The sequence below is a fragment of the Pseudochaenichthys georgianus genome, chromosome 14 (genome assembly GCF_902827115.2).
Source record: "Pseudochaenichthys georgianus chromosome 14, fPseGeo1.2, whole genome shotgun sequence".
NCBI classification, from domain to species: domain Eukaryota; kingdom Metazoa; phylum Chordata; class Actinopteri; order Perciformes; family Channichthyidae; genus Pseudochaenichthys; species Pseudochaenichthys georgianus.
This window is the reverse complement of record NC_047516.1, coordinates 16,684,520-16,709,447: the sequence shown is the minus strand read 5'-3', so window position 1 is coordinate 16,709,447 and position 24,928 is coordinate 16,684,520. Positions and strand designations below refer to the sequence as shown.

Below are 24,928 nucleotides of genomic sequence, written 5' to 3'. Positions count from 1 at the left end.
TATGTGACTAAGTTCCTATTTGTTGAAAGACAAACCCTAACCCTTTGGACTAAATGGACATAATATAATAAAAGTTCATCTTGAATTACGTTAAACCAAGCAGCTGAAAATTACACCTAAACTTTACAGATTCAACTGAACATTGCCATTTTTAAATGATAAATTCTAAAGATAGTTATTGATGTGCTGTAAATTACAGACATATTTTCCTGCAAACAATGAAAATGATGCATTGTGTAACCTTGCTGCATTATCACAACATTTTGTTTTCTTTCAGAGGTGTAAAAAATGTGTAATCTTAATAATCAAAGCAATGTTGATGTCTGACTGAAGGCACAGGGTTTTATTTTGTAAATATGTGTTCTTAAATGAACTGTTAATCTTTCAGTTACAATAATTTAACAGTTTTGCCCTCAGTTATAGTCTCATGTCTAAGGCAAGTCAGTACTAGCAAGTCAGTGTTTACATTGACTTAACAAACCTAAAACTATAAATATTTTAATTCTAAGAGGAAGCTGAAACCACACAACACATTTTGTACAACACAGTAAAGTCATTAAAGTATTTATTAAATGACATTTAAAAAAAAATCACCACGACACTTTAAGTAATTTTCTAATTAACAAAACAGAAAACTCAAACAAGCTCTGCTGTAAACATAATAACTTCAGTGCCAAACTTGCAGACATTATTTTAAGGTGTACAACACTTGACAAGCATATAAACTTCATAGAAGTCAAATGAACAGTTCACTGAGGGCGTCCGTCTCCATCTCACTCGGCGATTGAGTCACGGCCTGCGAGAGAAACTCCTCCAGGAAGTTGTCTGTGTTGTTCATCTGAGGCAGCGCTCCAGCAGCGTTGACCCCACAGTGTATCTGCTCCACCTGCCCCTCCTGGCCGCTGGCGAGCAGCTCCAGGAAGCCCGTGCTGTCCGGGGAGAGGTTGCTGGCGGTCGTTGCCGGCGAGAGCAGGTCCGAGAGGAAGTCGTCGCAGATGGAGCTGTCGTACGTGCTGGAGGTGACGGTGTTTGGGGATCCCAGGATGGTACTGTCCGGTCGGAGGCTGGCCCCGCCTTGATGCCCCAACATCTCATTCAGCTTAGCGAGCTTCTTCTTCTTTGCATTTAGCTTCTTTATCAGCTTGTACCTGAGGGCTTCTGTCTCGCTGAGGCCTGGAGGAAGCTTCGAGGACTTCTTTGAGGAAATTTCCGGTAGCCGAGTTGCTCCAGGCATACACAGCGGCGTGTCAGACACCACCGTAGTGTTCAATCGGGATATCTGGTTGCTGGGTGTAACAGGTGGACTCAGCTTTGATTTTCCTTTGAGAAGCGCATAAGATGGGAGCGGACTTGGGGAGCTCTTCACACCAAATCCACCGTACATTTCTGCGGCTTTTAGCGGGAGACCATCGCTGTCCTCTGTCCTGAGCTGAGGTTTTGCGAAGATTACTACAGGACGCTGCTGTTTCCTCACAGGGTTGGGCGTTGAGTGGATGGGAGGAGGGAGCTTTCTTAGAGGGACAGAGGTGGGTGTTTTGGAGGGGGTAACTTTAGCAATTGACTTTTGAAATTGGTTGACTGGGCTGAGCATGTAGGACCAGTGAGGGTTTTGAGGGGGCATAGTGGCATTGGGATTTTTCTGTGGCGCATCAGTTGCAGACATGGGGGCTGCTCGTTGAGTAGTTTCAACAGGCGGTGGGTTTTGAGAAGCAGCGTTTCTCTCAGGTTTGCTAATGACTTCTTTTGAGGGCTCAGAGGATGTAGTTGGTGAAGTTTGCGGAGCTGCTTTTGGCTCCGCTACCTTTGTAACTGTTTTTCGGCCAACTTTTCTGCCTCTGCCAGCTGCTCTGCCTCTGCCCCGTCCTCTCTTTCCACAAGGCACAAATGTAGGATCACACAACGAGCCGTCCGCAGAATCCGATGAAATGGAGGGTAGCTCAAAATCAGGGCTGGGAGACGCTTCACTTTGTATTACAGCGGAAGAGCTATCGGGTATAGAGTCAAGTGTTTCATTCCTGCTGGGAGCGCTCGCATCCTCGGTTTGTTTGTTCTCGTTCAAAGGAGGCATTTCTGAATGATCTTTTAATTCCACCAGGGTGAGTGTAATGATGTCATCATGGGAAAGTCCCTCGAAGGCGTCCAGCAGCGTTGTGGAACCGATAGACGTGTCACCTCCTGCCGTGATCGTTGTGTCTTCAGATGCTGAGAGTGCACAGACTATGTCAGTGTCGTTGTGAGACATAAGAAGAGACTGATCGGTGGAGACGTTCAACACATTGTCCGCTGTTGAGCCATTTTCACTTAAACAGGGGTTCTTCTCATTCTCAGATGGGGGACATTCAGAAAATGTGCTCGATGGAGAACAGGCACGAGACTCTTTATTCTCCTCCGCCTCCCAGAAGACGACGTGCATCTCCTGAGCCGGGACCGGGAGCTTTTGGTGAGTCTTACAATCGGGATGTTTCAAGTCGTCATATTCTAACCAGGATCCTGTAAGACAATGCACAATTAGAACTATAAACGGCATAAAAGTGCCTCACATATTCATAATGGAGGAGCCAGGACAGCAGCATATGTAAAAGAATGTTAAAAAATCAAAAACATAACAGAATAATAGAATAGGTAAAATGTGGAATTGTCATCTCTCAAGCCGCAGTATAACTTATCTATAAAATGGCAATGAAACAAGTCTTCCTCAGTTAACATTGCATGAATTGTCCAGCAGAATGTGCTGTTGGCAATCTACCACCAACACTTAAACAAGCACATAGTAGATTACAGATAAATAGAGTTCTCATTCACTATACATGTTAATGTAAAAATATTGCAAAGGATAACAGCATCTAACAACTTAAAATTGTACTAAAATACAATTAATGATATATTAATTGACTATATATATATATATATATATATATATATATATATATATATATATATATATATATATATATAGATGCCTTAATCACAAGGGATGTTTTTTATCGACTTACATTTCAACAATACAACTATAAAAAATGGAAACCTACCGTCAGAATCACAAATCCAGGTGACAAAGTGCTTCAGTTGGTGGTTGTACTGTATGACGGTGGTGATGGAGTAGTGTTTCCCCTTGAAGGAGAAGGTGTAGATGCTGACATCGTTGTCAGGAAGTCCCTCTACAAAGTGCAGCCCAAACACCGGCGCCACACTTAACAAAACACAAAGCAAAACATCTGGTTAAACAGATAGAAAAGTGAAGAGCACAGTGAATAATATGTTCGCACTCCTGTAATTAGGGATGCTCCGATCGATCGGTCACCGATCGATATCGGCCGATACTCAATCTCTACCGATCGATCAGTACTCTCTAAACATGCTGATCGCGAGAGCCGATCGCATGACGTAAAATACATGACACTTTTCTCTGTGTGCGGCAAAACAAGCTCGCCAAAATGGCTTCACCGGTCTGGCATTATTTTAAGGTGTCCGAAAAAGACAGTAAAATAGCGGCATGCAACGTGTGTGAAGCAGAAATCCTGCAGCTCCGTCCGCCGGACCGGTAAGCGGGACGAAACACACAAGAGTTAGACCTAACACACTTAGCTATTTTATCTACCTCTGGAACAAGCTAAACTAGTTATTATAAATATATTTATTCTTCACTGTCAGGTCACTCATTACTAGATCAGTGAGCTGCATGAGATACTGACAGGCTGTCGAGAGAGAGAGAGAGAGAGAGAGAGAGAGAGAGAGAGAGAGAGAGAGAGGAAAAGAGAGCACTTCCGCTCATTTCTCCCGTGTTATTATCCAAAGTGAATGTAAACTTGAATAATGTACATCATTTCAATGTAATAATTAAGTTGATAGTTGTTTGTGGAAGCTCCAGTGAATGAGCCCCATTAACTAAGTTTAAAGATCACTTTAAATGGAAGATTTAAAGTGATGTTTAAATCTTCCGTTTAAAGATCACTTTAAATGGAAGATTTAAAGTGATGTTTAAATCTTCCATTTAGGCCCCGCCCACTCGGTCGGATCGGCGATCGGTATCGGCCGATACTGATTCCGGCGATCGGCCCCGAAATTGGCGATCGGAGCATCCCTACATGTAATTATTAAACTGCATGTACTATAATGAGATGGTTGCGCTTCATTGTGAACAGATTTCCTACTAAAATGAATGACGTCGTCTTTATGTATGCATGTCTGTTTTTAGATGTTGTCCACAGTTGTACATTTGTTTAGTTTCACACATGGTGGGTGTTTTGCTGAGGACCAAAGGAAGCTGTGTGAAGATGAAGATGTTTTGATGAGTTTAAAAAAAAAAAGTGAATGCAGCCATACCAGAGGCTAAGCAATCGGCCAAATAGGCTCTGCACTGGTATCTTTTAATTTCTCACAATTTCAAGTGTTAGGAATAATTAATTGACAATTGCAATCCCCCTGGGAGTCATTACTGCCACTTTAACACAGAAGTAGGCATTCAATGAACATTCATCAATTATTTTTTTGTGTAGATGTGGAAGCACATCTCGTAGAAATAAATGATTTGTTATCCTGATAACATGCATGTCTCTGCTGGACGTGGAAAAAACTATTGTAATTTTCTAATAACAAAACTAAATTTGTTGGAAACACTGGAGACTAGAGAAAAGCTGCTTTGCCCCTATAACTTGTATTCATGTACCTTTGTTATTCATGTTTTATTATCTTTGCTTTTAAATGAGTGTTTTTAAATGCAATTTTATAATGTGTTTCTTAATGCTCTTAACCTGTTAAATCCCACGCCTGTTTTTCAGGTTTCAAGCTCCAAAATGACATTCCCAGACAAACAAATGACCATATCTTCCCTTCTAAAAGGGGTAAATTAATAATCTTTTTTCTCAAAGCAAGGTTACACCTGTGAGTTGGATGTAGAAAAGTCAGAATCAATAGATGTTTTTATTTTTAAAGTAAATTCAGATTGAAAATAGTAAAAAAAAATGTAAATTATAGTGTCCGTCCAAAAAAAAAATTACTTTCAGTGAAAACCACCCTTGAATGATGGGATGGTAGACTAAAAGCTTTAGGAATCCAAACTATAACATAATAAGTACCCTGTATCAAGATTGATGCAAAACAAGTGACATTTTACCTTTTTAGAGAGGTTTAGAAAAAGAAACCCACTTCTAGGGTCATTTGGATGGATTTGCCATGTCTCTGGAACCCATCGGTCGATTTTGGTGATTGACACCTCTTTTGAACCGTTAGAGCCAAAAGAACCGAGGGGAAGTTCCTAAAATCCATCTAAACATTACCATTGGTGAATGAGTGATGTGCAGCCAGCATGCCCAAAATCGGAAGCTGGGTTACAGCTCTCATACACTATATGAAAACTCAAGTTTTTGACATAAATGTTATGATGGATTATCAGTTAGACCCTCCAGAAAAACGCGATTCTGCGATCGCAGAATTGACCGCATAATCAGCAAAATGGCGCAGATTTTTTAAAAGGCCGCATATTTATCAAAAGGCCGCATAATCCCCGCATTTTTCCACACAAAGTTGAGAGAAAAAAAAGTTAACTCGTCTTGACGTGAAGTGATGATGATGACGCGACGTCATCAGCTCGCGCATCACAGAAGGTAAACAACACCGTAGAGTGAACGTGTGGAGCTCACACGAGAGAGAAAACACCAAGATGAAAAAATGTAATCCATCTCATTTACCGACGAACATTTCTGCTAAAGACCGGGCAAAGCAGTACCCCGATGTTTTTGCACGAAAGTGGGGGGGAACTATTCTGCACCCCGTGCAACTGTGTGTTGGAGCATAAGAGAACATCCACGGTGACGACCCACTTTGATTCATTCAAACATTCGAGAATGCTTTCTGCTGCTGCAGACAAGAAAGCCAAACAACTCACGTTCACCGAGGCATCAACCTCCAAAACCCATTCGAGGGTTACAAGAAACGAGGTGAGTAGCCTACAAGATTGAAGCTGGTCAATTAACAAACGAGTAAATGAAAACAGAATGAGGCGGAGAAGTGAGTGTGTTTGTGTGTGAGAGAGAGAGTGTGATTAAAATAGCCCAATTGCTTTTACAATAAATAAACATTGAATGTGTTTAATTGTATAGTAAAGGGGTTTAACGTTAGTGGCAGGTTGTGTGTGAGAGAGAATAAATAAATAAGACATCCCTATATTTATTTTTTCCGCATATTTAGCAACTTTCCGCAATTTCACCGCATAAAATCACATAAAACATTAATAGGTTGTTAAATGTTAAGAAGCCCTGAGACACAGTTTCGTGAATATTGTTTCGGGGGGCAGGGGCATAACAGGTTAATGTCTTTCATTTTTGTAAAGCATTTCGAATTGCCTTGTGTTGAAAGGTGCTATGTAAATAAACTTGCCTTGCCTATATAATCATGGGAGTTAGAAAAGGCATTCTTTATTGACATGGTAAACACAGGGTATATGCAGGAATCCTGAAGTCAAATTTAATACCTTTTAAGACCTTTTTTAAGACCCTTTCCATACTTTTTAAGACCTCATCGCAACTTCGAGTTCTAACCGGTTACATTGGCGACACACTTTACCTCACATTCACTATATTGATTGTAAGATAGCTCAACTAAACAGAGTGCAGACAGACGACTGAAGCCTCCTCTCCACATGAACTTCAACCTCTCTGTGAAGGTCAGGTTTAATGCAGCATGCTGCTTTGCTGCTTCTGTGCTCTTTCATTCCAGTAAAACCATCAGAAACCAGTAGAACCAGTAGAAATCCTCAGAAACCATTAGAACCATCAGAAACCAGTAGAAACCAGTATTTGACCAATAAACAAAACAATTGACAAAACTTTGAACTATGAAATATATTAAACTTTGGTGAGCTTCAGCGGGGTAATGCCATATAGGAGCTCCCTCACAAATACCCAGGGGTTAAAGTGGGCTGGGGCTGTCCGGGGTTAAGACTTTTCTCGTTCTTAATATAGACTATATTTAGGGTCGATATGTGTTAACCTTAGACTGTATATGTATATATATATATATATATATATATATATATATATATATATATATATATATATATATATATATATATATATATATATATATGTGTTGACCTTACTTTAAAATAGCAGATCTCTGTGACCGGATATAGTTTGGCTTAGACAGGGCCGCCCCTCCCTACAGGCCAATCACGCAGGCTGCATGGGGCCCCGCCTTGCGCATGGGGCCCCGCCTTGCGCAGGGGGCCCCGCCCAGAGGGCCTCAGCTGCTGTGCGCAGTTCTCCGCGCACCCCCCGCGAGAGTGAGAGATGACAAGGGGAGCATGTCTGTAACCCGACACCGTTGTAATGTATCGACATCTGACCAATCACGGCTTTGATACGGCCACTAGTGCAGGTAAAGAGATGTCGGTGAAAAGACAGTTTCAGTCCGGCGCAAAAAACAAAACATGAAGAAACTAGAGCGTCACTCGAAGGTGGGTTATTGTATGAGTCAAATGTACAACTTGCGAATGTTGTATAAGTCAAATTGCCAATTGCCATATTAAAACATAAGCTGCAATTCAGGACATGAAGAAGGCAGTCTCTGCATAGCATATAGGCTAATGGAGATGCAGTTAGTTCCAGCATTCTTTATTTAACATTCATTCAAGTCTGTGATGCCTTTTATCTGCTAATGTACAGGAGGAACAGTGATACACTGTCTGTCTAGTTGGCTTACATAACAGTTACAGTTTGCAGCCTAAAAAACATGGAGCATTTTTTCCCCTTTTATTCATTTTTATGTCAATTTGCACATTTCATGGTGATGCTCAGCCTCTCCCCTTAACTCCTAACAGTCATCATCATGTCAACCACAACACAGAGAAATACTGATAGAAATGTGTGTCTAGTTGTTGATACATTGCTGACAGAGGGAACTACGTTTGAATACAGATTTAAGAAATATCAGTTTTTGAGCATGTCATAAGCATGTTTTGTCTTGACTATATTATAATAAAACAATATAGTATTTATATTATTGAATTGATTATGATTATTATTAGTAGAAGTTGAATTGCATTAATTATATTTGAATCTTTATGAGGCTAATATTTGGCAGGAAATGCAGACGTATTCACCTGTAAACGCATACTGAACGACATACATGCACATTTACCATTTACCTCACTGTATAAAAAAGTAACTGTTCATAATAATAATAAACAGGAATTATATTTGCAAAAATATGTTCACTCCCGTCGGTTGGGGGGGGGGGGGGGGGTCATCTCACAATGTCGCTTGGGGCCCCAAGTTGGCAAGGGGCGGCCCTGGGCTTAGACCCCGGCCCCACGAGGACGCATACAGTAAAACACATACGCAAAAAAGTTTTCCGTTCACACGCATTCGATTCATTAACGTGCCCGTTCACACTAGACCGCTGGAAATGCTGGAAATGCTGGAAATGCTGGAAACGCTGTAGTACATATGCCAGGCCTGTAAGTGGCGCTGCTGCCGCCATAAAATACACCAAAAGCAGCGAAGAAGACCCCGGAGCATGGTTGTCATGGTTGCCCTTCTGTTTATTGTCCGCGGTGGACGGCGTGTTCTCCTGCTGTATATCTCTCCGGTAGTCCACCAGCAGATAAACCCCCCCCCCCCCCACAGAGCGGAGCAAGGCAACGAAACTTAAAATAAGCAGCATTTTATGGCACGCTATGCATGGGGCCGCCTTGGGGGGGTTTCCCGACATGTTGTTTCAGTAAAGTAAAGGGTGTTTCATGTTGTCGTTGCTGTGGACCTTCTTAATACCTTGGAAAATGCCGTTTAATACTTTTTAATAGCCTTAATTTTCGCTAAATTCATTTATCAACTTTTAATACTTTTTAAGACCCCGCGGACACCCTGAAACAATACACCCCTGTGCCACAGAATAATAAGGTTTGAACAGTAGATGTAATTACTTTGCAAATGGTGGTCTGATTTCTGACATCATTATTACCTCTCCAGTATCAAAGTCCTTCTCTGGTTCTTCTGGCAGCACACATTGCACGGGGCCAAGTGGACTGCATCAAGAGGGCACCAATCAGGTAAAACCTTTGTGAAGGTGGGAAGAGTTTTTATAACTCTGAGAAACACAAAAAGAAAGCGATTAAAAATGTGTTCAGTTTGCTTGCATTAGAGGATAATTATACATTTCTAACAATGTGATATTGACAAATAGGTAACATTCAATTGTTTCATGTTTATAATTTGGTGATTGGCTTTAATATTTTTTTTTATTTCATACTTACATGTAACACCTTACTACCTCTTGTCAAATATAACAAGCAATCTCCTTTTGGGCTCTGGTAAACGGATAGGCCTTTTGCAATGTTTTCAGGTATAATATGGACTAAATAAATTAACTAATTAATTATTAAAAATGCATTAAGTATGTGACTATTAACAGGATAACCACCTTGCAGTTGTATGCAAGGTGGTTATCCACCTTGCAGATTGACTCCTCTGCTTAGTCAATCTGCATCTATTTTGGTTCAAAATGTCATAATTGTCAGATTTTGTCAATGCATTAGCAAAAAGGAAATAGCTTAAACTTCACAAACTATACACCTCTACGGACATAAAAACATCACTATCACTCTGTCAAGTAAATCATGTAGTATCTGATCATCATCTACCTTTCTTTTGTGGCAGTTTTGCATTCGCTGCACTTGAACTCCCAGTGAAAGGTGGACTGGAAGAGAGGCTCCGCCCAACAGTCCGTCTTCAGGAGCAGCGGCAGGGCGAACACCGGAGTCTCCTCCTGACCTGCAGGCACAAACATGCAGCCGTTAGAGCATCATCACAGGGGGGGTGCTGACGGAAGCTGTGGTTATAATCTCGGGCAAAAATCATTATCCCGATTATTTTGGGTCAATATGAGACGACAAGTTCTTAAAACAATCATTGCATTGAAAACATCACACCAGCGTTTCTGCCAGGGGGGCGTCTTGCCGTCATTTGACGCCCTTATTCAGCTCGGGACGCCCTGAACTCGGGCCTAGGGCGTCCACAAATATTAATAATTTGAGAGAAGATCGAGAGTTTTTATCGCTTGAAATGACGAAAAGGAAAAAGGACAAAGACATCCCTCTGTTGGAGGGGCAAAGGAGTCTGGTGGGATTCTTTTCGGAGTATTGAATATCGTTTCCCCGACATCGAAGCCAACAACACGGAACGTGCGCGATTTAGACGCGATGAGCGGGGGGGGTTTTAGTGGAGCATGCGCGTGAACTGCGAGCGCCGGAGCCTCGCAGTGGCGAAACTGAGGCTCCGTGGTAAACTGTAGTAACATGAAGAGACGTTTGGGAGCCGAAACAGCCGGCGCTTTAAGAGAGCCGAGCCAAATGATCCGGCTCACTAACGTAAAAAGACAGTATCTATAAAAGGGACGGCTCAAGTCAACCCCCCCTCCCTCTGCTCTCGGGGTGGATGCCCTCTCAGCCCTGGGGCCTCATTTATAAAGGGATATACGCTCCAAAAATGGCGTACGCCAGTTTCTACGCAATGTTTGCGATTTATAAAATACTAACTTGACGGGAAAACATGCGGTCCTCCACGCAAACTCTAACCCATGCGTACGCACTAAGCACAAAAACGGGAGACGAGAAACTGCGACACCGTTGGCAGAAGGAAGAATGGAGAGAAATATGTGGAAATAATACCATAGACCACTTATTTATTTAGGTGACGATTCAACCTCCATGCTGCTACTCTGGTTCAAACGGCATCCACCAAACAATATGATTTATCTCGACCTCCCCAAAATAACCAAAATCTGACACGGTGTGAGATGTCTTTTTTAGCTGTTGAAGCTATCTTCTTCAAGTCAGTCAAACTGAATGAATGAATGGGCGTTTCTTTGACTATTTATAGGTAAATATGGGCGTTACGTGAAGCCCGCAAAAGCTGCACCGCATTTCGAGTCGATTGTGATTTATAAAGGGAAACCGGCGTAGGAAGTGCTGTACGCACTTTCCTCGCCGGTATGCAATGTTTGGTGAATCGGAAAATTTCTGTACCTATTTTTTGGATTTCTACTACGTAAGCAACTTTCCCACGTGAATCCTACGCACGGCGTTATAAATGAGGCCCCTGGTCTGGCGGAAACACTGCATCACACATTTTACCGTTTAAAGTTGAATACCTCAATCTGGTGTACTTAAGAGCAGCATTAAGGGGTGGGACCTATGAAGAACCTGCTCTTGTTAACAGTTGAATAATAAACATATTGGTCAGATATTAATGGTGATGACAGGTCACACCAAAAAGGCTTTCTTAAAAAGGGAACCTATCATGAAAAATCCACTTTGTCATGTCTTTTATACATAAACATGTGTAAAGAGATTCCGAAACTTTCAGGAAAAAATATTCGCTCATTTTTCGTCCGATCCATTTTTATAAAAACTAGTGCTGTCAAAATTATCGCGTTAACGGCGGTAATTAATTTTTTGAATTAATTGCGTTAAAATATTTAACGCATGTGCAGAATGGCCCGCCCCATACATGCCACCAGTGGCAGCGCCAGGGTATGGCTGGGGTAGGCTACACCCATACCAAGAAATGGCTTAGCCCCACCATGAAAAATGATGTTAAAGTAAGCAAAATAAAGTCTGCCAACTCGCGGAGTAAATTGCACAGACAGCAGTTAGTAAGATTGATTTCAGTCGCCACGGTTTTGAAAACTTTTGTCACGTAGTGATCGTCTTCTCAATAGAACATCTTTGATAACGGCGTGGTGTTGTTGCAGGAAGTCCCGACGGAGAATACTCTTGCTGTAGTACAGGGCAGAGCCATATAATAGTAATAATATGGCTCTGGTACAGGGGTGCACATAACTGGTACGCAGGTTATGTGCGTAATCTGAAATGCGTACCGTCACTTGTGTCACAAAGCACATTTGCGTACCGACGTACTTGTGAAGCTTTTCCAGAAGGCGGTTAGATCACCGGACGACAGAGTCGGTCTCCGTGTGCACAGACAGGGCTGCTGTTAACGTCGGTCTGTACAACGGAACTGTGCCAAAACTACGCCAACCGGCTGCGGAGGGAGACTCCCCCCCCCCCCCCCCCTTCACTGGAGAACTGCGCTAAAACAGCTGATCACAACGTTCACACTCTGTGGTCACGAAGTACTCCACTAGCGCCCCCCCCCCCTCTGTCGACTTTCCTGAAGTACTCCCCCGTTGATAGAAATCAACACATAAAGAATTAAGACCCCACGGTTTGATGATTGATAGGTCTGTGGGTTGTCTTTCATTTTGACACGCAGAACATTTTTATAATAAACATACATACTGTATGTTAAATGAATATATCAGCCTTCTTTCATTTATCTTTCCATTCCCACAATATACATAAATAAATGGCATATTTTGGACATAGTTCGAATGGTGATTAATTAATTTGTAAACTGTGATTAATCTGATTAAAAATTGTAATCGTTTGACAGCCCTAATAAAAACCTGTCTGAAAATGAGCTGATCAGATTTTGGCCACTTTATGTCATAACGATTTAGTGGGTTGTGTAACCATTAGCCAATCAGCAACCAAGGTAAACCCCCCGCCCCCCCCCTTATCACCTGAATCTCCTCCTAGAGCACAATTGTGTTCTTTTTAACAAAATATCTCAGAGGGGCGTGTAGAGTGGCTCCTTATTATTCATCTAAAGTAAAAGACAGAATCAGCACTTTTGAAACACAGGGATGTCTAAAATGCATGAACCGTTTGGTATTTTGAGCAAAACACATCATAGACATGTTTTTTATATATCTGAGACCAATAATATATGCCTAAAAACAGCATAATAGGAGACCTTTAAACCTGTTACGCCCCGAGCCTGTATTCCATGCCTCAGGCTCGAAAATGGCATTCCCAGAACAAATGACTATATCTTCATTTCTAAAAAGGGGTAAATTCTAAAGGGGTAATCATCTTTTTTCTCAAAGCAATGATAAACCTGTGAGTTGGATGTAAAAAAGTCAGAATCAATACAGATTTTTTTTTCTTTTAAAGTAAATTCAGATTGAACATTGTAAAGAAATGAAAATTATAGTGTCAGTCCAAAAATAAACCATTACTTACAGTGAAAACCACCCTTGAATGATGGAATCGGAGACTAAAAGCTTTAGGAATCCAAACTATAACATAATAAGTACTAGGGCTGTGCATCTTCACTGGTCTCACGATTCGATTACGATTATCCTGTCAACGATTCGATTCAATTCGATAACCCGATGCATCACAATTCATACCAATGCGTTGCATCCTCAATTTTCTATATTACTGCACATGGCTTATTTTTCATCAATGCATACATGCAGTAAATACATATGAACTCTTTTTATTATTTAGAAAGTGCTTCAGAAATCAACATAAATCTCTTGACATTAATTTATAAACCAAAATAAATGAATTGTATAGGTCTAGCCTCCCTATATCTGTGTGTGAAGTTGTTCCATCCTCAAAAACTAAAAAAGAATGCTTCTGCAGTCTAGCTGCAGCTTCTAGCAACGGTCTTCTGTTAAAAAAAGGACACTGAGGGTGCATTCACACCTAATAGTCCGCTCTCTGGTGCGCACCAGACGACAGTTTGTTACATTGTTTCATTTTCCAGAAGGTTCGGTTTGCGTTCACATGGGCAAAACTGAAACGGACTATAAACTTTAAACACAAGTCATGTGCTCGGAAATGCTGTTCAACCATTGGTCAGACATTAAGGGGGTACAAACGCAAATCCCGGCAATTTCTAGCGGAGCCTCCGCCATGGAGCATCGGCACTTTCGGCAGGTTATTCTCATGCTGCTGTTAGTCTGGAGATCAACAGACATGATTATATAATCAAACAACGTCTGTTAAAAAACATTATTACATGGCTTTGTTGAATACTCGATTCTGATTGGTCAATTCAAAACACGTGACACGTTTTTAATCCAGAACAGACAGACCGCTGTCAAGGATTTATTGACCGTTGTTAAGGACACTCACATCTGCACAAAGAAGTCCGTTCGATTTAACTGTATACAGTTTAGCTGAAACTAACTGACAAGACAAGAGCGACAAGAAAACAGCGGAGAAGTAACGGGCAGAAACCCTCCTTTTTACGCAGCGGTCCAGACATAGGTCAGACGGCGACACATATTCAGTTGCCAGTTACTTTGGCATTAGGGCAGGGATATCTAGATACTTCCCAAGGTTTGACATAATGAATTGTGCTACTTTTTTTTAAAATCTGTAATCAAAAAGCTCCTCAAAAACGCTATCGAAGCAGTTCCTACCGTTGCTACGTTAGTTCAAACAGTAACAACGGACTATTTTTCTTAGCGGATGCATGTCAATTTAAATACAACTATTTTTTAAATCAATAAAATAATTTTCTAAATCCACAAAAGCATTTCAATTAATATTGGGAGTCATGTCGTTACTTTGTTGAGAATGTGGCCATGTAATAAGCGGGATAATGTGCAGCATTATCCATGAGACGTTCTGCAGAGGAGGGGCGTTTCACCGACGACAGGTGTTCTTACTTTTATGTAGCTGACGGAGAATTTTTACTTTACACGACACTGTTCAACACTTCATTCTGCTTTACTCTTTAACTAAACAACCGCGGATGTCTTGAAAGACTCTTTCGCTAAAGATTTTTGAAGATATCCGCGTTCTTGTGACACGTAAATACTGCGCTTCCTATGTTTTGGTGCGGACTGCGTTCACTAGTGCTGGAGGGACGCGTCGACTTCAAAATATCGTCGACGACATATTTCCGCGTCGACGCGTCGCTACACACACATGGGTGTGTAAACAAAGCAACAAGCCGTTCGCAATCGCACTTCAAACACAATGGAGACTGAAACGGCTACCAACTCCTCCTCACAGGATTGCGCACGAAGCCCTCAAACGAAAACATCTCGCCCTAGGTCTTCAAAAGCATGGGAATATTTTAAAGTTAGTCCAAAACGCAAAGATATTGTCATTTGCAGTCTTTGCCAAATGGAGTTGGCATATCACACAAGCACAACGGCTATGTTGGAACATTTAAAGCGGCAGCTAGCTGTGGTGGCTACCATTAGCAGCTAGCATTTGCTCTCCGATTTTTACATAAAAATGGAATTATGGATTATAAATTCAATATTTTTTTTATACATAGACGTTAAAAACCTATGGATTAACCGATTCAGCCGCGTTTTTTCTCGTTTTAATGCCATTGAACACGTCTTTTGATCAGATTGACAGCTACGGTGGTGAGACGATCTCCATAGAAGCTCTGTAAAGGTACGTGTTGTGATGACTGTATTTGCTTCCCCTGTCGCGAGTCTGGATCACTCAGTGATGATACTATATACCTACATAATCTGTGGAGTCTCAGCTTTAATCGGATATCTTGTATGTGCAGCTACGATGAGTAATAAGGGTACTTTTATCTTGAGTTCTGTGCCAATGTCCGTTAGCATTTTTCGCTCATGGGTCATTTAGATGCTTCTTATGAGACTTGTGTTTTGTTTTGGTAAACATGGTTTGTATCGGCAGTTAGCTGAGATTATTTCCGTTAATCTGGTATAACACATTAATAGTTTGTTAAATATTAAGATCCCCTGAGACACAGTATCGTGAAAAAAAAATGTTTACATTACGTCTTTTTTACATTACGTTTTTTATGAATTGAACAACAGAAAAATAATCGTTAGATTAGTCGACTAATCGATCAAATAATCGCCCGATTAATCGTTTTCGAAATAATCGTTTCCCCCCAGCACTAGGGTGCACACTTACATTCTCTGTCTTACTGTTACATAAACCCCATGAATGTATGAGATTAAATTAGCTTAATTATATCTCAGTGATTAAGTGAATAATAAAGTTTCTATCGGGTCACTATCAGCCTGTCACTCATTATTTTCAGGGAGGGGGCGGGGTTTGGAGGAACGGAGAGGTGACGGTGATCGCGGAAGCTTTTTTCCTCCTGTCTTCGCAAACTTTACACACGTATATATCGTCTGAAAATGTCTACAGGACATTCATACTCTGCAATCCAAGACTTAATTAAATCCACCAAAGACCTGACATGATTGTAACGCGATTATTTTTGAAAAACATAAATCCCTGTGTCTCTGAGCCGCAGCGACACAGTGATTCAGAGCGGGTCCTTCTGCTGTTGGTTCTGGACTGGTGTTCTTGTGTTGGTGGATAAAGCAGACCGCTCCGTGTTTGGTGTTGCTGTGCCGCTGTCACGTCTGTTCCCTGATCTCTGCGTCACCGACCGATTTGATATTAAAGTGACAGAAAAAAAAACGTTATAGTAAAGCCACGGCCGGAAAATCAGGAAGCAACCTATAATCGACTATCTTCCGATTATCTTCCGTCACTGCATCGATACCGAATCGTCCACGTCCACATCGCAATGCATCGTAGAAACAATTATTTTCAACACCCCTAATAAGTACCCTGTATCAAGATTGATGCAAAACAAGCAACATTTGACCTTTTTAGAGAGATTTAGCAAAAGAAAAACCACTTCTCGGGTCATTTGGGTGGATTTGCCATATCTCTGGCCCAGGGTTTCCGTTAGCCGGTAATTACCGGTTTTTAGCTGGTAAAATTTATAAAAAACCGGTAAATTCAAAACCTGACGGTCAAAATGTCTGGTAATAATTAGGGAGGCTCCGATCGATCGGCCGCCGGTCATTATCGGCCGATATTCACTCTTAATAGTTTGATCGGTGCTCTCTATAAAGGCCGATCAGGAGAGCTGGATCTGATCGATATGGACATAAACGCGAGTGTAGTGTAACCGGAGCGAGAGAGAGATCAGATCAGCTGCTGAGTCTGACCGAGACACGCAGCTCTGCAGGATCACCTTGAAGCCCCGCCCTCTGTTTAGCGAGCTGCATGAGAAACTGACGTGCTGCTGTCAGGAGAGAGAGAGGGAGGGAGAGGATCCGTTTCTCCCGTGTTATTATTCAAAGTTGATGTAAACTTCTGAATAATGTACGTTATCTACTACAAGTAGTTTGTTTGAATGTAATAATTATGTTGTTTGTTGTATCATTTATTGAAAAATGAATCTGAATTTTTCGATCTGTTACGATTATAAACTGAAGCAATATAAAAATGAGCCCGTGAACTGAGTTTTAAACTGAAGCATATCTGCTCATAGTCCGGTAATTACCTGCTAACGGAAACTCTGCTACACAACTATTATTATTATTGAAATATGACCGGTAAGTTTCAAATTAGTCCGGTAAAATAAATTCTGCCCGGACATTTGACCGGCGAGAAAAAATCCTAGCGGAAACCCTGCTCTGGCCACCCTCGGTCGATTTTGATGATTGACACCTCTTTTGAATCGTTAGAGCCAATATTATCGAGGGGAAGTTCCTAAAAATCCATCTGAACATTACCATTGGTGAATGCATGCCAGCACGCCCAAAACCGGAAGCTTGGTTGTAGCTCTCACAAGCATGCATATGAAATCTCAGTTTTTGACAAAAATGGAAGAACGGATTATCAGTAATAATTTTAAAGTGACAGAGATATTGGATTAACCTTGAGCAGCGTTTTTATTCCCTTGAACACAATTTTTGATCACAAAACAGCAAAGGTAAGACGTAATTATTGTTATGGTTTTGAAAATTGATGTTTTTTTGCTTTGTTCTGGCTGCTCGCTCAGTGAGTTCTGGTCGTGCAATGATGAGACTTATACCAATGGAATCTGTGGAATCTCAGCTTTCAGATGATATGTCGTTTGTGTGACACATTCATAGTTTGTTAAATGTTAAGAAGCCCTGAGACACTGTTTCATGTGATCTGGTTGGCAAAAGAAAGGCAGTATGAAATCAGCTTGAGGGGCCCTGGGAGCAGTGTTGTCGAGTTTGAAAAACATTTGTTCAGACATCTCCCCCATGCTCACAGTAACTTTGCACTATTTGCATATTGTTTCTGAACTGAGAAAGATTTCCCATCATGTCTGGCAGCACCAGAAACAATCCAAGAAATATTTTACTACTTTATTTTCATACACTTCTTGTATCCAAAATGTAGCCTTGGCCTAACATCGTCTAAATGTATTGTTAAAATGTGTATTGTCAACCAATGTATGTGCAGTGAAGTAGCCAGTGTGAAATTGTATTTTTGCTACATTGCACAGTCTTCAAACCAAGTTGAGAGAACATTAAGCTAGAAAAGTATGAATGATGACTATGATGAAGTAGTGCACAACAATTGTTGCCTTTTCCATGACATACTAAAAAGGTATTCTAAACAGGACTTATGCACTGTGCAAATAAACCTCGGGAATGACACATCCATTCAGAATGTATTTCTAAATATAATCCTGAGAGCTAATGTCTCCTCATATCGACACACCCGTTTTTTTGGCTGCCATGGCCTGAATCTGCACCAATGTGGATCAAAAGAAAGACATTAACCAAGAATGTCCAAAAACATTACTTCATCAACAATGTTCAATTCCTTTCAGCACTGGTTTGTCTTCAGTGACTGAGCTTACCCAGCTTGCAGTGCAACTTGGGCTGCAGCAGTTTGAAGATGGACATCCTGAGAGTGTGTAGTTCTGCATTGGCCTTTTGCAGCACATGATATGGCACCCGCACGTCACCATCTAGATAGATAACACACATTATATATTATATCTTCAAAACGTTTACAGATGTGTATTTGATAAATTGTGTAATTTTTGTAATCTTTAATATATATATATTTTGTTATGCATGCTAGTTAATATTAAGCTGTCTTTGGCTCTTTCTTGCTGTAGAAAATGCAAATGTCCCCTCTGTGGAATGAATTAAAGGTATTCTGAGTAATGCACTCCATTATATCTATATATAAAAACAAAAAAGTTATCACGAGTAAATTAACTCAATTGACTTTCTAGTCGAAAGAATTTGCAATTTTTCATTGATGGTAGTGCTACTTTACACCCAAGTAAAAAACCTAACAAAATGAAAACCTTGTGTACATTTGGAGAGATTTCTGTACATGTACACCTGGCTTGACATTGCACATTCAAGAAGTTTAATTTGCTTCTCAAGAGATTCACACAAGAAACAATTTAGGACTTTCATCTTCTGTATTGGTATTTCCTTAATCAACCATCTCTGAAATAAAGTGTATTGTCTCTTAGGAGTAACACACTTATATGTATGTACACCATTAAAATAAATCTACAATTACATTATTAATATAAACAAATATATTAAAACACCTTAATGCGCCATTTTTGGCTTCTGACCTCTCCTAGAAAAAACCCTAAAGGCATGTGATGTAATATTGAATGTGCTGTTTTAGAACAAGCAGCTCTTTTGTATTGCAGTAGCAGAAGATACAATAGAGCTCAGGGATGTGAATAACCTACCTCTGTCAGTCTGTTGATGGAGTTGGGTGGCAGCACAAACGTCTTCATATCCTCTCATCAGCTGCCAGACAGAAGACTGCTGAGGCTCATCTTTGAGTTTACTCCTTCTCAAGCTCTTACAGCTCACCAAAGCAATAAGCATCGAGTCCAGCCAACACAGGTTGTCACAGTTATTCCAGAAAAGATGATTCGGAGAAGATACAAGCTCGTCTGACTGCGTGGTTATCCTGGTAGGGGAAAAACACTCTGTTTTGGACTTAATGCTGTCCAAGTCCTTACATGTGATGCTGTCTGTAGTCAATGGTTTCTTTGCAGTCCTGGCTGTCTGTTCATTGTGCGGAGGTGATGGAGTATTGATTCCGTTTGAATCAATTGCAAAAGAGGACTGATCGGAGTCCAGACTGCAGCGTCTGTTCAGCGCCTCAGGAGGACTGTTCTCCTGACAGAAGTCATTCTCGGCCTCTGACACATCAGGAGAAACACGATGATGAGAAAGTGCAACCTCAGCCGCATCAGAGGTCAACGCAGCTTCTGATGAGCACTGCAGGAGTCCAGCTGGAGTCAAACGTGTAGCAGAAGCAAAAACATCCGTACAAGTGGCAGTCTCTGGTTCCTGGTCCAAAATATCATCTTCATATTGTAATGACTCCTGTAGCGGTGTCTCTACAACTGAAGAATCCTTATATCCATTAACTCTTTCATCGCCTGCCTTTGGTGCTGCATGTTGGCCATTAACGACACAGTTTAAAGTACCTTGCTCGGCTTCTTTCATTAGGTCGTCCGTAATGCTTTGTGGTCCAAGACTGTCGGATTCATTCAGTCGCAGGCGTTTGTGTACTGGTCCAATCAACTCTCCTCCTTCTTCTTCTTTTTTTCTCTTGTTCCCAACTGAGGGCCCCACAGGAACCAAGCTGGCCAAAACATCCTCCAAGGAGCGGCTGACCAGGGGGAAAAGGCACTATGAAGAAACGAAAACAGAAAGATTTTAACATGGCTGCTTGAAAGAAAAGCATAAAACATGGCTGTTCAGCTGGATGTTTGTGATGAACTAAGACTTACCTGTGGGTTTGTGCAGAGTGTGATGGACTCCTGGAGGTTGATGCGATAAGAGCGCAGAGCATAGGTCGAGCCCTTCGAGGTACACCATGGACAATACTCAAGTGAAGCAGCTCTTTCCTGAACCTTCAAAAAGATCATTAAGATCACAGAGACATGGTATTAATTCGATATGCCACAAAAAAGAATGATTGTTTCACTGTAGCATATAAAAACACAAGTTATCAAACAGTTTTAAAGAACATGCAAATCTGTGTAAAACTCTATTTTTTTGCAATTCATGCAAAAATGTTTTAAAAATGTTTATACATGTGTATCAGATGAATGGATTTCTACCTACCCACTTCACTGTCATATTTCAGCATCTTTCTCCACCACTGTCAGCAGCATTCATTGTATTCGTCCAATCACATTTATATACACATCTGTACATGCATTAAACTAACAAAAGAAAATTAGAATTTTGTATTTGATTTACCTTGCAGGGGTGCAAGAGTACCTTGCAGGGTGCAAGAGTACAAGCAAGAGTAAAACTGCTGACAGAAATGTTCAGTTTTTAGTGATTTTTCTTTTTTCACTCTAGATTTTGGCTTCACGTTTTCACTCATCGTTATTAATGGGATGAAGTATACATGAAGTTACATTTAAATAGGTCTATAATTGAATTGTAGATAAGATTATTTTTCTAAATAGATCATTTTAACAAAATCATGTAGTACACAGTTTCTTATAAAAACATAAATAATAGGCTTCAAGCCTACCCAAAAATCTTTCGCCTTTTACTAAAGATTTCCTTTTTATGTTTTGGATTGGTACTGCAAAGTCACAGTATTTTTTTCAAATATAATTCAGCTTTGCGCCAGTGACAACTGTTAGAGGAAAACAAGAGCTCTACTGACTTTTCCCAAATACCCCACCAGTGGTAAGGCCAAAGCCCCCAAACCAGTGTCTTCACCAGTCATTGGCAAGCCACTGCTGCTCTTCTGATCCATAGTTGTCCGATGCCATTCAAAAAATAACACCATGTCACTGCAACCAGGTTCCAGTCCTGAGGAGCTGGGGAGAACAATACAGCACCACATAATGCAATGTTACTCAATACATGAGGTGTGTGAACAAAATTGACCATAAGACTATATAGATGTGTTAGATAATGGTATATTGTTAATACAGCAATACCATTCACTTTAATGTTTCAAGTTATATTGACTGTATGGTGCAAAACAATGAGCAAAAGCTTTGTGGCAATACTAGTTTGACAGGATCGCATCCATGTCATAAAGAATTATGATCTGTCAGGTATTTAATTTACTGTATGAGTGTAACTGTATTTAGAATTCCTTGATTTCCTAATATGATATTAATAATAATGTGAACTTTTGTATATTACTTACTATTACTAATGATTACTTACTTCACGTGTCTACAGTCAACATTTAAATAATCCAGAATTAGGTAGCCGTTTTTGATAACAACAACAATCATTACGGGATATAATACAGGATAAAAAACTGTTTCACTGACTATCTTCACAAAAACTAACCTAAGAGATGTTAGCTGGCACACGTGGGACCAGCGGTCCACTATGACCTAACACATGAGTGTTAACCTTTAAAACAATATAAAGAGATTGTAATATACATGGGAAATTGTTAAGTTGACACACTAAGTAAATGAGCATTTCCCATTGCAAATGCGGCCTTTAGAGAACACGTTAACTGCTTTTAGGAGCCAAAGTAATTAGGAAGATGCAAAACAGTCAATTCTAATTAGCTAGGCGATTCGATAAATCCTTAAATGGCTTGATTTTTAAACCTGTCAAACCTAATAGAGGTGTAAACTCTATTTAAAATCCTAACATTAAAGTTAACAATCCACGCAGTTACCAAACCATCAGCCTCTGCACCTTGCTGCTAGCATGCTAACATATTAGCCAAGAGCCGGGCATTAATTCGGGCACTAAAGTCTCATTTTCAGTATTTTTGAATGATTAAATATACGTACCGACACCAGATTTAAATTATATCCAATATAACGATGTAGGTCGGCGAAATTCATCCACGTAGAGCCGCATTTATTAATTCAAAAAGAGTCCATGTGCACCCTTATGCCAGTTCGTATTACAAACGTTCTTATTCCGCTCGTTGGGCGGTTGTGCAGCGGCCTTTGTCTTCCCCCTCTTACAGACAAAGGTTCCGCTGGTCCCCTCTTGGTAGTTCAAGTGAACTGCAGTAGCCTCTGTTCAAGTTATTGTTCCTGCTTGTACTGTATGTTGAGAAAACACTGCCCATGACATCGGGACTAATCCATGCGTGAACATGCACGTGATAAAAGATACGCTGAATTGAATCACGTTATTTAATAGCATGCTCATTTATGCTTATGAGTATTAGGCCTTGGTTATCATTGTTTGTGTCTTCCAAGTCATTCTATTACAGGGATATGTGGAATGGCATGTTTTTGAGGGGAAACTATAAACTGCTTAGAAACAAGTCTTACTTTTTAACAAGCAATTATTGTTATATTGAATTATTATTACTATTATTATTATTAATTTATTTTCAATCACTAAAACTGATAGTAGTAGTAGTAGTAGTAGTAGTAGTAGTAGTAGTAGTAGTAGTAGTAGTAGTAGTAGTAGTGGCAAAACGGTTATATTTTTAAACTGATAAAAACAGAAGAACAAACATCCTTTTACATTAATTGTGTAATACATGATGGATGGATTTTCAATATTAAAATGGATAAGCCTGATTGTCTCTTCTGATTTGTCAAATATACTTGAAGCAGTAAGTCCCCAGAGTCAATTATATTTTTAAAGATATTTCATACATATTAATTATTTGATTTCTTCTTCACCCATTCTGTATAGTTAACTGATTTGGTCTAGTAAAAAAGGTGAATTTATTATTTATATGAGAGGTAGGTAAGTGGGGGCTGGGGGTTACATATGTCCCTCAATCTGGTGCTTTAATACAGCCCAAATCTCACACCTCCTGCTCCTCTACTCTCCAACGTACACATTCACAGACGTGTGCACACATGTCTCCCTGCACCCAACCCCCCCTTTTGAATGTGCCCTCTTCCCTTAAGCCTCTCCTGTATCTGCTACTTTCCTGTCCTCAATTTTCCTCTTGATGACAAAATGAATTTGCATATCTTTCCCAGGGAGTGCTCATTAGAATGCATAAACCGGCCGCCTCCTCATGAGCAGGCTATAGCTTACCGCGGCATCTCCTGATGCAAAATGAGACACAGACAGGGAGGCAGCAGCACAGACATGTGGCCTGAGTCTGGGTTGTGATTGGCATTTGGAACCACTTCACCCTTCCCATTCTTAATTCAAGGATAAGAAAAAATTATGTGTCAGCCATTTTTCTTTTGTTTCTATATTAGCTGCTAAGGAAAAGCATATTTCCTCAGAAATTGCATTTAGAAACAGTTAATTGTTTAATGAGCATGATTATTTCACCTTCAGTGGGCATATTCCATGTCTTGCAACATAACATGGGCATTCTCTTTTTTCTGACACCCCACCCCCACCAAATCAGCAAGTCATCTTGAAGAAGGCCTTTTCACAGTCTGAAATCATCATCCTGAAAGGTGTACAGTAGCTTGGTAAATGGTTGCCATTTTTTTCTCGTCTCATTTTATGTGATATTTTATATTTTGTAACTATGGTGGTGCTAAAGCTTAGGTCACAAGTTTACACATAGAATGGTACCTTTTGGAAGGGTAAGGGTTGAATCCAGTTAAAATATGTAATCACAATTAACTATGCAAAATTACTACATAACCATTTTATATTACAATAATATAGTAAGTAAGTGAAGTGATAGCATAATGATACTGGGCAAAACACTAATTAAACAAATTCTAATCTTTGTCTGATGGTGGCGCTAGAGTGATTTTACAGGGTCATTCACCTCATTACAGTTAGTTTCTAAAGAGCCTAAATGTGTGAAGAACATTTAATATATATGCAACCTAATACCATCTGTTGTTGGTCAGACAAATTAGCAAACACATAATCACATTACATCTGGACATCTTTTGGCAGAGCTAAGTTTAACAGCTGCACAACAAAACAGTATTTTAGAGTGCTGTTGTCTACATATGACAGAAAAACAGGTGGATGTAGGGTATAGTATAGTTTACAGGATATTCTGTACTCTAATTTGTATTAAATTATCAAAAAGTAGGACAGTGTTTTGTAAAGTAAAATATGTTTATATTAATGTGGTCCAGAACAATGCAATATCAGATAAAATAAATATTAAAATAAATTTTACCTCAATATTGTCTTTTTCAAATCTGACTATATTGTTATAGCATGTTGAATTTAGGGGTTTTACCCATTGCATTGCACAGAACATGTGTCTGGGGTAGAGAGTGGAGTCTCACTGTTATATCTATGGGTTTATCAGCAAGTTTAAATATTTAAATATTGCACAACACCGGCCTGCAAGCGATATTTAAATCAGTCTAATTATAAAACAAATATATAT

The 24,928-nt window shown here is 40.1% G+C and overlaps 1 protein-coding gene across 2 annotated transcripts; it reads right to left on the bottom strand.

Annotated features, from left to right (window-relative positions):
• Nucleotides 1–547: 547 nt before the first annotated feature.
• On the bottom strand, nt 548–22,582 carry uspl1 (ubiquitin specific peptidase like 1). Of its 2 annotated transcripts, XM_034098645.2 has the most exons (9): nt 22,425–22,582; nt 21,320–21,476; nt 20,424–20,546; nt 19,365–20,322; nt 18,501–18,611; nt 9,638–9,767; nt 8,959–9,084; nt 3,030–3,190; nt 548–2,490 (listed from the first exon to the last, which is right to left on the bottom strand). In XM_034098645.2, exons 2-9 carry the CDS (start codon nt 21,443–21,445, stop codon nt 737–739), a joined length of 3,489 nt encoding a protein of 1,162 aa, XP_033954536.1. In that variant the 5' UTR covers nt 21,446–21,476; nt 22,425–22,582; the 3' UTR covers nt 548–736. The 2 variants fall into 2 exon arrangements, with proteins under 2 accessions (XP_033954536.1, XP_033954537.1); XM_034098646.2 differs by lacking the exon at nt 22,425–22,582 and having other exon boundaries at nt 549–2,490; nt 20,761–21,409.
• Between the last annotated feature and the right edge of the window lie 2,346 nt (nt 22,583–24,928).